The 16,501-nt window shown below is 39.2% G+C and overlaps 1 protein-coding gene across 1 annotated transcript in view; it reads left to right on the plus strand.

The window, feature by feature from the left end:
* Nucleotides 1–16,501, plus strand: part of LOC139153114 (probable acyl-CoA dehydrogenase 6) — a 72,832-nt gene that overhangs the window by 39,059 nt on the left and 17,272 nt on the right. The window contains 3 exon segments of the mRNA XM_070726699.1: nt 8,460–8,478; nt 8,480–8,567; nt 12,810–12,977. Of these exon segments, the coding sequence (XP_070582800.1) occupies nt 8,460–8,478; nt 8,480–8,567; nt 12,810–12,977 (275 nt within the window).

The following is a 16,501-nucleotide window of genomic DNA, read 5'->3' on the forward strand; positions in this document are numbered from 1 at the left end:
CCAAAAAAATATTGACAAAATTGAAAGGGTCCAAAGACGGGCTACAAGAATGGTGGAAGGTCTTAAGCATAAAACGTATCAGGAAACACTTAATGAACTCAATCTGTATAGTCTGGAGGACAGAAGGAAAAGGGGGACATGATCGAAACATTTAAATATGTTAAAGGGTTATAAGGTTCAGGAGGGAATATGTTTAAATATGTTAAAGGGTTATAAGGTTCAGGAGGGAAGTGTTTTCAATAGGAAAGTGAACACAAGAACAAGGGGACACAATCTGAAGTTAGTTGGGGGAAAGATCAAAAGCAACGTGAGAAAATATTATTTCACTGAAAGAGTAGTAGATCCTTGGAACAAACTTCCAGCAGGCGTGGTTGGTAAATCCACAGTAACTGAATTTAAACATGCCTGGGATAAACATATATCCATTGTAAGATAAAATACAGGAAATAGTATAAGGGCAGACTAGATGGACCATGAGGTCTTTTTCTGCCGTCAGTCTTCTATGTTTCTATGCTTCTATAGTATAGCATCACTTTCCTGATCCTAAATGCAGTTTATAATTTGAAAGGGACAATCCCTTGTCTTTTTTGAAGCATATCATCTGATGAATCTGTATTCTTCATTTTAGGATTTGGGAATGTGTTATATTAACTAAACAAATTAGCTATTCAGTAATACCAGTAGGCTTGACATGATTATATTAAAAGTGATTTTGATGGTGATGTCTCACCTATGTAAGGTAGAAAGAAGCAATTGCTTATTTTGATCTTTGCACCATATTTCTGTTTATACAACCCAGGAATGAATTTTAATCTGCTTGTCCCAAGCTCAACAGAGGTTACCACATTTCCCTTGTATCCTCCTATGCTCAAAATATTCTTGGTGTAATTTACTGGTACATGCTGTATTTCACTCTGGTTTATCCAAGCTATTAAATATATATTTGGTTTATTTTCCTGTTTAGATAATAAATAGTACTTCCGACTTGACAGAAGCATTAACATGATTTAACAGTTACAATTAGAAAGATTAATGGTCCTAATTAAAATTGAGAAAGTCATGCATGAGAAGAAAATATTTATCATCCAGGTACGGAAATGAAAAACACTAGAGATTTGTTTATAAAAAGCATTTTTGAGAAAAAAGTAAGGATATAAGGAGAGATGTACATCAGACAAAAAACGTACATAGCTGAATATTCTCTGTGCAGCAATGTTATGATAATCTATAAATAAATCATGAGTTCAGTGACCCTTTACTAATAATGTATGCTATGAAAAATCACCTGAGAACTTGTATACTTTTTTACCTTGGAATGAAGACATGGCTGAATGAAAGAACAGATGCTTTTCATTGAAAAGATCTCACGTTCCATCATTAGCATTTCCAGGTAGGATATTCAAAAATTCTTATAGTTGACATTGCTTCATTGCAGAGGTTAATAAGCTCCTAACAGATTTTAAACTTTTTAAAATTAAGTTTTGGTTTGCTTGATAAAAGCGGTGTTTTGAAAAACCAATGGATTGCTGGGTTGTTTTCAATTTACCGTATTTTTGGTATATAAGACACACCTTTTTCCTCCCTAAAAGAGGCTGATAATTAGGGTGCGTCTTATACTCTGAATGTAGCTTTCCCCCCCCAGCCCTAACTAGCTGCTAAAACTCTCCCCATCTCTTACCTTGTAGGCTCTTCCATTGTTTCTCTCTGTGAAGAATGTTTTCCAAGCCCTAAGTCTTTGCAGGGATTTTTCCATTATTCTAACTTGCTCCGAAGAAGTTTCTTCCCAGCCCTAACCAGGTGCTAACAGTTGTCCCTGCTTTTACCAGCTTGCAAGCTCTTTCACTGTTACTCTCTGAGAAGAAGAATGTTTTCCAAACCCTGTCTTTGTAGGGTAGTTTTTTCATTGGTCTAACTTTCTCCAGATGTTTATTTCCAGCCCTAACCAGGTGCTATTAATGTTCCCAAGTTCTTTCATTGTTTCGCTCTGTGAAGAATGTTTTCCAAGCCCTAGGTCTTTGCAGGGGTTTTTCCATTATTCTAACTTGATCCTAAGAAGTTTCTTTCCAGCCCTAACCAGGTGTTAATGATGTTCCCAGCTCTTACTGGCTTGCAAGCTCTTTCATTGTTACTCATTGTTTCTCTCTGTGAAGAATGTTTTCCAAGCCCTAGGTCTTTGCAGGGGTTTTTCCATTATTCTAACTTGCTCCAAAGAAGTTTCTTTCCAGCCCTAACCAGGTGTTAATGATGTTCCCAGCTCTTACTGGCTTGCAAGCTCTTTCATTGTTACTCATTGTTTCTCTCTGTGAAGAATGTTTTCCAAGCCCTAGGTATTTGCAGGGGTTTTTCCATTATTCTAACTTGCTCCGAAGAAGTTTCTTTCCAGCACTAACCAGGTGTTAATGATGTTCCCAGCTCTTACTGGCTTCGAAGCTCTTTTATTGTTACTGTCTCAGAATAAAGGTTTTTTAAACCCCTTAACTAGGAAAGAAAATAAGGTGCTAAAACTGACCAGACTAAGGATGCTAGCCAGATGAATATATGGTAAGCAGATTCTTTCCCCTATTTTCCTCTCCAAAAACTAAGGTGCGTCTTATACTCCGAAAAATATGGTAGCTCTTCTGTTCTATAATATTTTTGCATAGAAGGGTAGCTATAGGCCATTTTTTTCTGATTTCTGTTTAATACTTTGTTGTGGTTGGCTCTGGCCCAGCTCCTGCCCCAAGGAATGTGGAGGTGGATGCAGGGGAAACATCAACATGTCATAGGCCTGTTTTATTGTCGACAGAGGCAGGTAGTGCAGTTTCTTCGGACGAAGAAGAAGGTGGGGGTGACTTGCAGCTGCGAGAGCTATCATGGGCTTTCCTAAATTTGCCCACGTCACACCAACACTCCGCAGTCTGCATTGGTTGCCGATCAGTTTCCAGTCACAATTCAGATCGTGCAGAATGCAGCTGCGAGAGCAGTCATGGGCTTACCTAGGTATGCCCATGTTTCACCATCACTCCGCAGTCTGCATTGGCTGCCGATCAGTTTCCGGTCACAATTCAAAGTGTTGGTTATGACCTTTAAAGCCCTTCATGGCATTGGACCAGAATATCTCCGAGACCGCCTCCTGCCACACGAATCCCAGCGACCGATTAGGTCCCACAGAGTGGGCCTTCTCCGGGTCCCGTCAACTAAACAATGTCGGTTGGCGGGCCCCAGGGGAAGAGCCTTCTTTGTGGTGGCACCGGCCCTCTGGAACCAACTCCCCCCGGAGATTAGAACTGCCCCTACTCTTCCTGCCTTCCGTAAACTCCTTAAAACCCACCTTTGCCGTCAGGCATGGGGGAATTGAAACATCTTCCCCTGGGCATGTTTAATTTATATATGGTATGCTTGTGTCTATGTCTGTTAGTATATGGGGTCTTTTAAATCTTTAAAATTTTAAATTTAGATTATTTATGATTTGTTTCCACGTGTTGTGAGCCGCCCCGAGTCTTCGGAGAGGGGCGGCATACAAATCTAAGTAATAAATAAATAATAAATAAATAAATTCAAAGTGTTGGTTATGACCTATAAAGCCCTTCATGGCACTGGACCAGAATATCTCCGGGACCGCTTTCTGCCGCACGAATCCCAGCGACCAGTTAGGTCCCACAGAGTTGGCCTTCTCCGGGTCCCGTCAACTAAACAATGTCGTTTGGCGGGACCCAGGGGAAGAGCCTTCTCTGTGGCAGCCCCGACCCTTTGGAACCAACTCCCCCCAGATATCAGAGTTGCCCCCACCCTCCTAGCCTTTCGTAAGCTCCTTAAAACCCACCTCTGTCGTCAGGCATGGGGGAATTGACATGTTCCTTCCCCCTAGGCTTATAAAATTTATGCATGGTACGCTAGTGTGTATGATTGGTTTTAATTTGTGGTGTTTTTTAAAGTAATTTAAATTTGGATTTGTCGTACATTGTATTGCTATTGCTGTGAGCCGCCCCGAGTCTGCGGAGAGGGGCGGCATACAAATCTGATTAAACTTGAAACTTGAAACTTGAAACTTGGAAGAGGGGGGCTTGGCACACATCCCAGGAAGCCAATCTCCATTATCTTCAGTCGATTCGGATGCGGAAGTCTTGGACCCACGCAGGCGCAGAGTTATGCGTAGAAGAGACCAATTGAGGAACTATTACAGGAGATAAGAGAGGCCACCTGTGTTTGGGTGGGGCTCTAATAATTAGAACTGCTGATACAAATAGCAGTGTGTTGGTTTGGCCGTTGTGGAAGATTATCTGATCGCAGTTCTTCAGGACCGTGTTTTGCTGTTTTCTGGACTTTGTTGATTTTTCACGCCTTTGAAACCTAAGCAGAGCAAAGTGTGTGTGTCTCACTTCGTTGGAAGAAGGAGGGCTGTGACATTTCTTCACAGCTGCTAGCTAAGTACTTAAGGACTGATTAAGGGAATTGTACAGCCTACAAGGTTGTTTTGGGATGAGTGCTCTTTGCAATACAAAGAGGGTGCTTTGTTTCTTTTGAATTTTGTGATAAAGAACATTGTTTTGAATTTTCAAACGTGTGTGTCTGAATACCCTTGAATTTTCGGGAGGCTCATACCAGAGAGCCCAGCAGAACAATACTTGTATATATGGTTTTATCTTTTGTTTGAGTTTGGCTTAAGATGGGTGGTCATATAAACATTTTAAAGTCTCTATGTGTATGTATGTTTGAGTGTGTTCTGCAGAATACATTTAACCCACAGCTATATTATGAAAGTCGTTTTGTCTTCTTTACTTCCATTTTGATTTGAATGAATATTACTATACATATGATTTTAGCTGGAGGACTGAGGACAGTTTTTCTCACCATAAAGACTCTTTTTTTGGATAAATCTTTGAAATAAAATTTTCCCCATGTATTTAAATATGCATAATGGAGTTCTCTATTTAATTGCATCTGACAGATTTCTAAGTCATTTGTAGCATTGTGTACATTAAAGTTATAACTTTATATGCTTTACATAATACAACTATTAGCAAGTGATCCAGAGAATAATCTTATTATGTTTATTTTTTCTCTGCAATTTAACACAATTCAGTACATAACAATCAGTCTGGTTGCAATCTGTCATTCAACAACTATTCAGTTACAACAGTATTAAACAATATGAACATACCACCAGCATAGTTCCCTCTAAGCTGAGCAGTGAGCAATCGCTCACTTAAAAATCATCATCAACTCAGAGTTTTCCAAACCTGCCCAGAAGCCGAGAGGGAACAAGTGAGAGGGAAGGAGAGAGAGAGGAAGAGAGGAAGAGAGAGAAACAGATAGAAAAAAGAGAGGAAGGAAAAGAGAAAGAAAAAGAATGGGAGTAAGGAAGAGAGAAAGAAAATCAAAATCTAGTTTGAAACTAGCTCAACTATTTAAGTGGCATTTTGATATTGATAGAGTTGCCTTATTATGAGCTCACTGATATAGACACACAGTACAGTATTTTATTTTAAAATTCTCTGAGGCAAAACAGGGTTGTTTGTTTGTTTGTTTGTTTGTTTGTTTATTTGTTTATTTATTTATTTATTTATTTATTTATTTATTTATTTATTTATTTATTTATTTATTTATTTATTTCTGTACCGCCCAGTCCCGAAGGGACTGCCACTCAGACACTATACTTTTCCGCCCACCCCCGAAAAAAATTAGAGGGAACACTGACCACCAGCCTATATTAGTTACAGCTGTTGCAGTATCCTCACAGTCACGTGATAGAGATCCAGGTGTATGGGGGCCTAACTTGTTTGGTCTAAACTGTGTAAGAAGTAAAGTATGATAAAAACGTCAAATTTGCCAACTCCTGCAAGATAGCCCTTAGCTAAACTAACTGCACTCTGATGTAGCTTATAGGTGAACCAGACTATTTTCTATTCAATAATCATACTGATTTTTCTTCTCTATTATTGTTTCATGATTTTGAACCTTGTTTAGACTCATGCTTTAGTTGGATAACTATATAAATAAATAATTTCTAAATATATAAGTAATAGCTGAAGGTGCTAGTATTTTGTTCACAACTTAACAAAAGTGTGGCCTTTAATATTCTAATCATGCCAACCTGCAAGCTACAAAGATTTGGTTGATTTATTATGTGCCATCAAGTCGATGCCTAGTAATTTGTGCCTAGAATGGGAACTCTGGATTGATTTGTTGTATGATTAATTTGTTTGTGTTCTTGGCTTTTCATGATGTTCTCAAGATATCTTCTTCAAATTCAAATGCATCAATACTTTTCCTAACCTGCTTCTTCAAATTCTGTCAGGACTCAGCCCAAAGACAGCACAGTGAGATCCGAATGAGTCTAGATCTTTATATTTGCTTACACTTAATAGACAGGATCTTACTAGACTAAAGCTATAACTTTCTGATGTAATAGATTTATTTATTTATTTATTCATTCATTCATTCATTCATTCATTCATTCATTTATTGGATTTGTATGCATCCTGGGAGATACCCTTTCAGTGACTCTAGGCAGCTTACATTGATACAAATCTAATATGCAAACAATAAAAAGCTAACGTCCCCTACGCCTGTCAGGATTTCAGTTTGATTCCAATAGCTGTTTGATGCAAACTGTGTCATTAAGCGTACACACAAAAAAGAATGTACACTATTTTAGTTACAGAATCAAATACAGTGATCCCTCGATTTTCGCGATCTCGTTCTTCGCGAAACGCTATATCGCGATTTTTCCACCCGATGACGTCACTCTCTTCCTTCCTTTCTCATCTTTCTTTCTCTCTCTCTTTCTCTATCTTGCTTCTTCCTCTCTCACACTCTCTTCCTCCCTCTCATCTCTTTCTTTCCTTCTCTCTCTTTCTCTATCTCTCCCCCTCTTGCTGGCAGGCGGCGGGCGGCGGGCGGGCGCATCAGCGAGGAGCCGGGGTTTCCCCTTTGCGTGGGTGGCGGGGAAACCCCGATCTTCGTCTGCTCGCTGTTGCTGCAGGCAGGCAGGCGGCGGACAAGCGGCGGGCGGACAAGCGAGGCAGCGGACAAGCGGCGGGCGGACAAGCGGCGGGCAGGCAAGCGGCGGGCAGGCAAGCGGCGGACAAGCGGCGGGCGGACAAGCAGCGGGCAGGCAAGCGGCGGGCAGGCAAGCGGCGGACAAGCGGCGGGCGGGCAAGCGGCGGGCAGGCGGGCAGGCAAGCGGCGGACAAGCGGCCGGCGGACAAGCGGCGGGCGGACAAGCGGCGGGTGGACAAGCGGCGGGCACGGCAGCAGCGAGAAGCCAAAGATCGGGGTTTCCCCTTTGCGTGGGTGGCGGGGAAACCCGGATCTTCGGCTCCTCGCTGCTGCGGCGCTGCCGAGCAGATCAGCTGCTGGGCGGTGGAAGGAACCTTCTCTGGGTCTTCCCAGGTGCGGAAGTAAAAACACCATCTGCGCATGCGCGGCCATGGAAAAAAAGGGCACGCATGCGCAGATGGTGTTTTTACTTCTGCACCACTATATTGCAAAAAATCGAGTATTGCGAGGGGTCGTGGAACGTAACCCTCACGATACTCGAGGGATCACTGCAGAAATTTGCCCTGGCTGCAGGTCTATCTAAATTGAAATCACTTTTTATTTTCAATATAGTATTAAGTGGAGTTTTCATTATACTGTTTGCTCAGTCCCTGTACAGATAGTCTTTGACTTACGACCACAATTAGAACTGGATTTTGGTTGTTAAGCTTCGTGGTCATAAAGTGAATATTGCTTAGCGGTGGATTGATTGGATTGCGTTTTTTGATGCATTCGCTCTTGGAATAAAGTTGGCCTCTTTCGCTCCTACGATGGTCTCTGCTTATTTTTTAACCTTTTCCCATTCTACAAGCTTCTTCAGCCTCTTATGGGAGAAAAAAAGTTGGAGGAAGCATCTTAGAGACAGCCATGACTTGGTCCTGGATGACTCAGAATCTCCATAGACTTTCTCCAATCTGTCTTCTCCAAAAGTGTTGGACCAAAAACATGTCTTTTGTGTGTGTGTGTGTGTGTGTGTGTGTGTGTGCGCGCGCGCGTGGTATGTTTAGTTTGCTTGTACAAACAACAGTAATAATAAAATTAGTCACACCCTAATAATAAAATAATAATAATAATAATAATAATAATAATAATAATAATAATAATAATAATAAAATTAGTCACATCTGATGATTGAGGGACTTCTTCTTTCTTAGGAACTGTTAACATTTGATCATTTGCCTTGCTAGCTTTTGCTGCCAAATGATACAAAGTTCTTTTTTCCCATGAGTTATTTTGTTCAAGTTCTATTGGAAAGACAGATTTATAAGTTATTTTATGTCATGCTCTGCTTTCTGTTCTTTATTTTAAAAGTTATACCTAAAAGTATAAAACATTTCCTCTTAAAAAAGGATGTAAAATACTCCTGAAGTAGATCTTGCGTTCGGAAATCACACAAAAGGTCCGTGGGAAAAAATGTTTGATTTTTGTCACCATTGCAGATTTGGTACAGATGAGCTGAAAAAAAGAATTTCTTGTTCCAACAATAGCTGGAGATTATGTGGCTTGCCTGGGAGTAAGTGAATCTGGGGCAGGTTCAGATGCTGCAAGTAAGTATAAATGAGTATAAAATTTGTAACCCATTTACAACTGATTATTGACTGTTTATTATACAAACTTATGTGGCTACTTATATAGCATCCACTTTAAGAACTCTAGATAGTGAGCAAAAATAAAACTATAATGCAGTGATGACAAACTTGTGGCATGCATGCCACATGTGGCACATGAAGCCATATCTGTCAGCACATGAGTTATTGCTTTAGTTCAGCTCCAGCATGCATATGCACGCCGGCCAGCTGATTTTTGGCTTGCATGCATGCACAGAGGGGGCATGGCATATGCAGGGGGGGCATTGAATTATGGGTGTGAGCACATGCATATGCAGGATAGCATGCGTGCTCTTTCTGCACCCAAGGGAAAAAGGTTTCGACATTAATACATTAAATTATAAAAGGAGGGAGGGAGGGAGGGCAATATCGAGGCTTTAGTTTTATTTATTTATTTATTTATTTTGTCCAATACACAATGAGAGTTTTAGTGGGTATATATATATACACATAGTAAAATACATGATAAAGGTTATAGAGGAGATACTCATAGTAAAATATATCTATGAAAGAATAGAAAAGAAGATATAGTTATAGAACATATCAATGAAAGAATAGAAGAAGAGATATAGGAATAGAAGAAAGGTATAGGAGATATAGGAGAGCAATAGGACAGGGGACGGAAGGCACTCTAGTGCACTTGTACTCGCCCCTCTTAGGAATCTAGATAGGTCAACCGTAGATAATCTAAGGGTAAAGTGTTGGGGGTTTGGGGATGACACTATGGAGTCCGGTAATGAGTTCCACGCTTCGACAACTCGGTTACCGAAGTCATATTTTTTACAGTCAAGTTTGGAGCGGTTAATATTAAGTTTAAATCTGTTGTGTTTTCTTGTGTTGTTGTGGTTGAAGCTGAAGTAGTTGCCGACAGGCAGGACATTGCAGCATATGATCTTGTGGGCAATACTTTCTAGTTAAAAACACATACTTGTAAACTACATCCAATCATGCCAAGCTTTATTAATATCCTGCCCCATGTACATTTTACTGTTCTAAATAACTCAAGAATACAGAGGTGGTGTCCCGTCTCCTTCCCTATACCATTTGTTTTGTTCTGCAATAATAACCAAACTAATGGAGGAGAATATTTGTAGCTCACGACTGAAATGAGAAGCCCTTGGTGCTCTGTAAGTCTATAACACAACTGTGAAGTTGCTAGAAGTGAAATAAAAACATTGGTTCGGAATGTTAAAAAAATGTCTCAACTGATCAACAGCAGCTAAGGAAAGGTGCTTTGTGAAAGCTCTATTAAAACAAATGGAGGAGAAAGAATCATTGTTATTATTACAATTTGATTGAATTTTGTGTGCTGTAATTAATTTTCCTGCTATGGAGTCATTGGTGGTCTCTGGGGTTACAGATAGTTTATAGTTTATTAGATTTGTATGCCGCCCCTCTCCGAAGACTCGGGGCGGCTCACAGCATAACAGTAATACAATATATTACAAATCTAATAATGAAAAATTAAATTCATTTAAGAAGGCATTAATAACATAATAAAACCCCTAACTATGCAGTCATGCACATTCAACATAATCTATCATACAGTAAGGCCAATAATAAAAAGGGGGAAAGATGGTAATTATCCCCACGCCTGGCGACAAAAGTGGGTCTTCAGCATTTTACGGAAGACGAGGAGGGTGGGGGCTATTCGAATCTCTGGAGGGAATTGATTCCAGAGATGTTTTGTTATTAGATTAACCTATGGATAATTCAGTGCAGTGGTGTCTAGTCTCGTAACAACCCTGAGCTACAGATATTCTATTCTATGGAAATTCTTATCCTCCCCACTGACTTTAATTAGGAAAATTACAATATGCTATTAAATAAGACTAAGTTTACTTTATCTTCTTATACATCCCCCATTTTAATAATCTACAGGGTTTATTATTTCCACATTGACAACTATTAAAATCAAATAAATAAGATAACACTTCCCCATCTTTCTTTATAGACTACAGTTCCATTAAATATTTGTGGAACTTCAGAACTAATGTCTCTATTTCTTTGCGAAGTGCTGAAAATCTAAGGCAGCTCAAATATAATGTTGATTATTTTCTGCATAAAGCACAATATTTTGTGAATAAAATAGGGCAATAGGGAGAAAAAAAGCATGGGATTGGATTAAAGGGTTCAAAGGAAGTTGGAGCTGGCAAAAAGAACCACTAAATTGAATTTAGCAAGTATATTCAAATATGAATCTATAGCAAGTATATTCAAATATTTATATGTTCATAAAATGCTCTGGATTAAAAATAAACTAAGATCCATTTATTTAAAACTTTTTATATATATTAAAAAGAATACAAATCCCTCTGGAAAATGCCTATGTATAAGAAAAAAATTAAAAAGGAACATTAGTGGCAACTCCACTTCTAAGTGTACTCTGTGTGTGTGTGTGTGTGTGTGTGTGTGTGTGTGTGTGTGTGTAAGAGAGAGAGAGGCGGGGGGAGAGAATAACATGCAGTAATGCTTAATAAATTAAAAACAAGCATAAATTGCAGGTAGTTCTCCACTCTGAATAATCAGTGAATCAACTGTTTTAAGTTTATAAAGGGAGACTAGTAGTACTGCCTAACAAGGCAAGTAGCCCAAGTTTGAATCCTAGAAGGGTATAGCTAGCTGATGAGAGCTAAATAACTTGAAATAGATCTAGTCTCCCTTTATTTCTTTATCAGTTCTTTGTAAGTTTGCAAAAAAATGGTTTGTTGTACTTGTGTTAAGACAGCAATTGAATTTGGGGGTGTTATAGATGACTACTGTTATAAAGCATGCCGTCATATGATTTTAATGCTTAGTGACAACAATTGAAGCATTCCTGGTTGTTGTCAACCCGCAAGGATTACCATGACCCATGGTGGCACAGTGGTTAGAATGCAGTATTGCAGGCTTATTCTGCTGACTGCCAGCCATTCAACAGTTCGAGTCTCACCAGCTCAAGGTTGACTCAGGAAGCCTTCCATCCTTCCAAGGTTGGTAAAATGAGGATCCTGATTGTTGGGGGCAATGTGCTGACTCTGTAAATCGCTTAGAGAAGGTTATAAAGCACTGTGGAGCAGCATATATCCGGGACCGCCTTCTGCCGCACGATCCCAGCGACTGGTTAGGTCCCACAGAGTTGGCCTTCTCCGGGTCCCGTCGACTAAACAATGTCATTTGACGGGACCCAGGAGAAGAGCCTTCTCTGTGGCGGCCCCAACCCTATGGAACCAGCTCCCGCCAGATATCAGAGTTGCACCCACCCTCCTTGCCTTTCACAAGCTCCTTAAAACCCACCTCCGTCGTCAGGCATGGGGGAACTGAAATTTTTTCCCTTCCCCCTAGGCTTATAGAATTTATACATGGTATGCTTGTTTGTATGATTGGTCTCTTAAATTGGGGTTTTTTAGATTATTTTTTAATATTAGATTTGTTACATTGTCTTTTTTATTGTTGTTAGCCGCCCCGAGTCTTCGGAGAGGGGCGGCATACAAATCTAATTAATAAATGAATGAATGAATGAATGAATGAATGAATGAATGAATGAATGAATGAATGAATAAATAAATAAATAAATAAAAGTGTAAGTGCTAGTGCTATTGTTATTACTAACTGGAAAGCAGCAGGAGTCACCGGAAGGAGTGTGTAGGCCTGCTACAGGAAAGTGTGAGATGCAGGCTCATGAGGGAAGATTTGGGATTTGTGCAACATGGGGGAAGACCAGGAGAGGGCTTAGGAGACAAGGCACAAGCCGCACGCAAATACAAGAATGCGGGGGATAGATGACACAGCAGGGTGTGAGAACAGAAAGGGTGACAAATGGGTGTGCAGAGGGAGCACAAGTACAGGGAGACTGGGGATAGGTGAGGGATTGCTAGAGCAACCTATGATCTTCCCAGGTAGCTTACCGTACTTTGCTTGTGGAAATGGCAATCATATGTTCACACAATGCTGCAACTGTGGTAAATGTGAGCCATTTCCAAGTGCCAGCTGTCAAGTGCCAGCCAGTTGCCAAATGCATGTGGGAAATCGGCAGGGATTGCAATCACAGTGAGCATGGAATATTGCAACTTCATTTAAATGGGAACCAATTGCCAAGTATTCCAATTTGAAATCACAGAACCAATGGAACACCACGACAGCTGGAACTTCAAGGACCAATCTAAAGAACTAGCACCACCATCACGTCATATGTGTGCATAGGTATCAAGACCAAAGCTGTAAGAGAAGGCGATGACTATGTTATAAATGGTAGCAAAATGTGGATCACTTCTGGATTTCAAGCAGACTGGATGTGCCTCTTGGCAAACACAAAGGATGGACCACCCCACAAAAATAAATCTCTCATATGTTTGCCAATGAAGTTGCCTGGTAACAAAGTTAAAATAAATTGACCCCCCCCCCCCAAGAAGTAATATCAAAGGGTGTAATTTATAAATTAGAGGAATGGAAGTTCATTTTAAGTTCCTAAGTCATCCAATACATCTTCTAAATAATGATTTATTTTTAAAGCAAAATAGTGTTGACTGTTAGAATTTGAAAAATGTATACAGTATTGTGACTGTGCTGTTCTTATACTAACAAAAAATCTTCAAATAATTGTCAGGCTTTCCAAATTAGAAACAGAATTCTTAATTGGAGCTTCATAGGGGTTTTTTGTTGTTTTTTGCTATCTTAAAAGTTGAAGCAACCAAGCAAATAAGTACTTAAGTGAAAAAGCTTCAATAACAATTAGATATAATTGATCATTATTTACTCAAACTTAAGGCATAATTAGGTTTTTGTGTGCTACAAAATTGTTGTGCTACCACTTCTTTGTTCCTAACAGAGTCAAGAAAGAAGAAAAAATTAAGAGGAACAGAAATATTTTATAGACTATTATTCCTATTTCATGCATTTTGCACAATATCTCTAATTAGTTGTAGCCTGCTGTAAGAAGACATAAATTAGAAACTGCTACTGATTATAACTAAAACTATCAGTGGAAACCTTGAAGCATAAGATGATTAAGGCTGTCACTTGCAATATTCCAAATGTTGTATGATTGGTTGATAATAGGGCATTTTGAAACTGTAATCTTTGTTTTCATTATAGTTTTTTTTTTATTATTCCTAACATGATGTTATTCCTCCCTCCACTTCACTGTGGTTGGACACCGAGTTAACATCTTCATTTAACTGTTTTTCATTATTCACAGATTTATTTATATCAAATTACTGCTAGCACTGATCCTATCAGTTTGCATGAATAGATTCCTTGGCAGCAAATGTGTGTTTCACTTCATACTTTCTCGTGTAGAATGACAGTTACTATTTTGACATCCATTTTCCTAATCTGCAGAGATCGTTATTAAGTTCTTTGCAATTTAAATGCAATTTTTACATCAGTCTGAACAATTTAATGTTTTCACCAACTTCACTATTTTATTCAATTCTTTTATAAATATTTTATAAATCATATATAAATATTTTAAAGGCATCATTCATAAAACAGAACCTGGAGGATCCTACTAGTTATATCCTTCTTCGTGAGAAATATCCATTTATTCCTCCATATTGTTATATATTATTTCTTAAACTCACTGAGAAATATTTGATAAAGTTATCAAACTGAAAAAAAAACCCTTAGTAAATAATGTCTAGTGGCTCATCCTTATTGCATGTTAATTAATAACATAGATTAATTATACAGGGACTTCCCTTTATGAGCATGTTGCATATACTTCAGCAATGCCTATGTCTCAAGGATGAATGTCAAGTTTTTTCCACACTAAGTACCCAGATGAATATCACTTAGAAATTCCATTAATAATGAAGACATTATGAAGTCAATTTTCCCAATATATCTGGGCACTGAATCTATTGAAGGAAGAAAGGTTAACAATACTAAATGGGAAAGTTTTATAGCTGCCTAAAAGTTGATAAACCCACTTTGGGAGATTTCATGAGAACTAGTCCTCGGAATCTTAAATGTGTTATTAAGTTCAATATTAGGGTCCTTGTTACTAACAAGTGGGAGTTCAACTAACATAGGAAGAACAAAAGCATAATTGAGAATGTTCTCTATCTAAAAAGGAACTACTGCTAGGTACCACTCAATCTTAATTGCAGTTTGTTGGTAGTTAAAAATATTAAACGGAATTTTTGGATTAGTGAAGTTACTTAAAAACAATCAAAGGATTATATTATTAAAAATGTTTTAAGGTCACTGATGAGTAATTCTAAAGAAAGAAATAAGACTGAAAAGTTTTTCAAATAAACAGCACTGATTAAGCTATGAGTGATTTTTTCATTGTAAGGGCTACAACACTTTTAAACACACAATTAAAAAAAATTGTGCTGTAATACTGGGTCATGTTGCAGTCCCCTTTGGTCTTAGTAAAGTCATTAATTCTGATATATACCATTAATCTATGTTATGCAGAAGAATGGGACAATTGCCAATGAAAAGTTTGTGGGCTTCTTAATTTATTAATGATTAAGATTTGATAAAACTGTTTTTACTAATTTTAAAAAATAGGTAGACCAGACATTGCCCATATTGCTGATATGGAATAGCACTCCCCTAATATCAGGGGTCCCCAAATCCTGGTCCATGGACTGGTACTAGTCCGTGGCATGTCAGCAACCAGTCTGTGCAAACAAGCAAAGCCCCATCCATGGTATGTAGGCAACTTCTGTGCAGAAAAATCTTTCTCCACAGAACTGGTCCCAGAAACGTTGGAGTCCACTGATGTATATAATCTAGGAAATACTGCTCAAACCTATTATTTATCATCTTTAAGAAGAACCATCCATCTCCCTCATGGAAAAACTCTGGGAAGTGTATAATGAAATATTAAAAACATAAAAACCAACTCCAGTGGTCCTTGGAAGAAGCCGATTATCTAGGCCCTCAACAGTCAGGATTCAGACCCGGCTACAGCACGGAAACTGCTTTGGTCGCGTTGATGGTATGTCCATGTTACACCTACAATACGCAGTCTGCATTGGTTGCCGATCAGTTTCCGGTCACAATTCAAAGTGTTGGTTATGATCTATAAATCCCTCCATTGCATCGGACCAGAATATCTCTGGGACCGCCTTCTGCCGCACGAATCCCAGTGACTGGTTAGGTCCCACAGAGTTGGCTTTCTCCGGGTCCTGTCGACTAAACAATGTCATCTGGCGGGACCCAGGGGAAGACCCTTCTCTGTGGCAGCCCGGACCCTCTGGAACCAGCTCCCCCCGGAGATTAGAACTGCCCCCACCCTCCTTGGTTTTCGTAAACTTCTTAAAACCCACCTGTGCCATCAGGCATGGGGGAACTGAGACATCTCCCCCGGGCCTATACAGTTTATACATGGTATGTTTGTGTGTATGTTTGCTTTTAATAATAGGGTTTCTAGTGTTTTTTAAAATTATTAGATTTGTTTTTACATTGTCTTTATTATTGCGGTGAGCTGCCCCGAGTCTACGGAGAGGGGTGGCATACAAATCTAATAGATAGATAGATAGATAGATAGATAGATAGATAGATAGATAGATAGATAGATAGATAGATAGAATGTAAAAGAGGAAATGAATGTTAAAAAAATAATTAAAAAGTGGAGAGGGGGCTTTTAGGGAACTAATCAACCCCATGGTAAGTGCTCCACTGCGCACCCTCAGGAAGGGCACACAGCCATGTTTTTAACAATTCATGGAAGGTCAAGAGAGTGGGGGTGCACCTTACCTCGGGCAGATCATGTTCCACATTCAAGGAACAATGGCTCAGAAGGTTTTCCGCCTGGACTCTTCCAGTTGGAATTCTTTGGTCAACACACCTTCCATGCTTGACAAGTAGGACAGGCTGATGTAGCAACATGAAGACAGATCCCTAGGTAACATGGTCCTTTGCCATGTAGGGCTTTAAAG

Source organism: Erythrolamprus reginae, chromosome Z (assembly GCF_031021105.1).
Source record: "Erythrolamprus reginae isolate rEryReg1 chromosome Z, rEryReg1.hap1, whole genome shotgun sequence".
In the NCBI taxonomy this organism is placed as follows: Eukaryota; Metazoa; Chordata; class Lepidosauria; order Squamata; family Dipsadidae; genus Erythrolamprus; species Erythrolamprus reginae.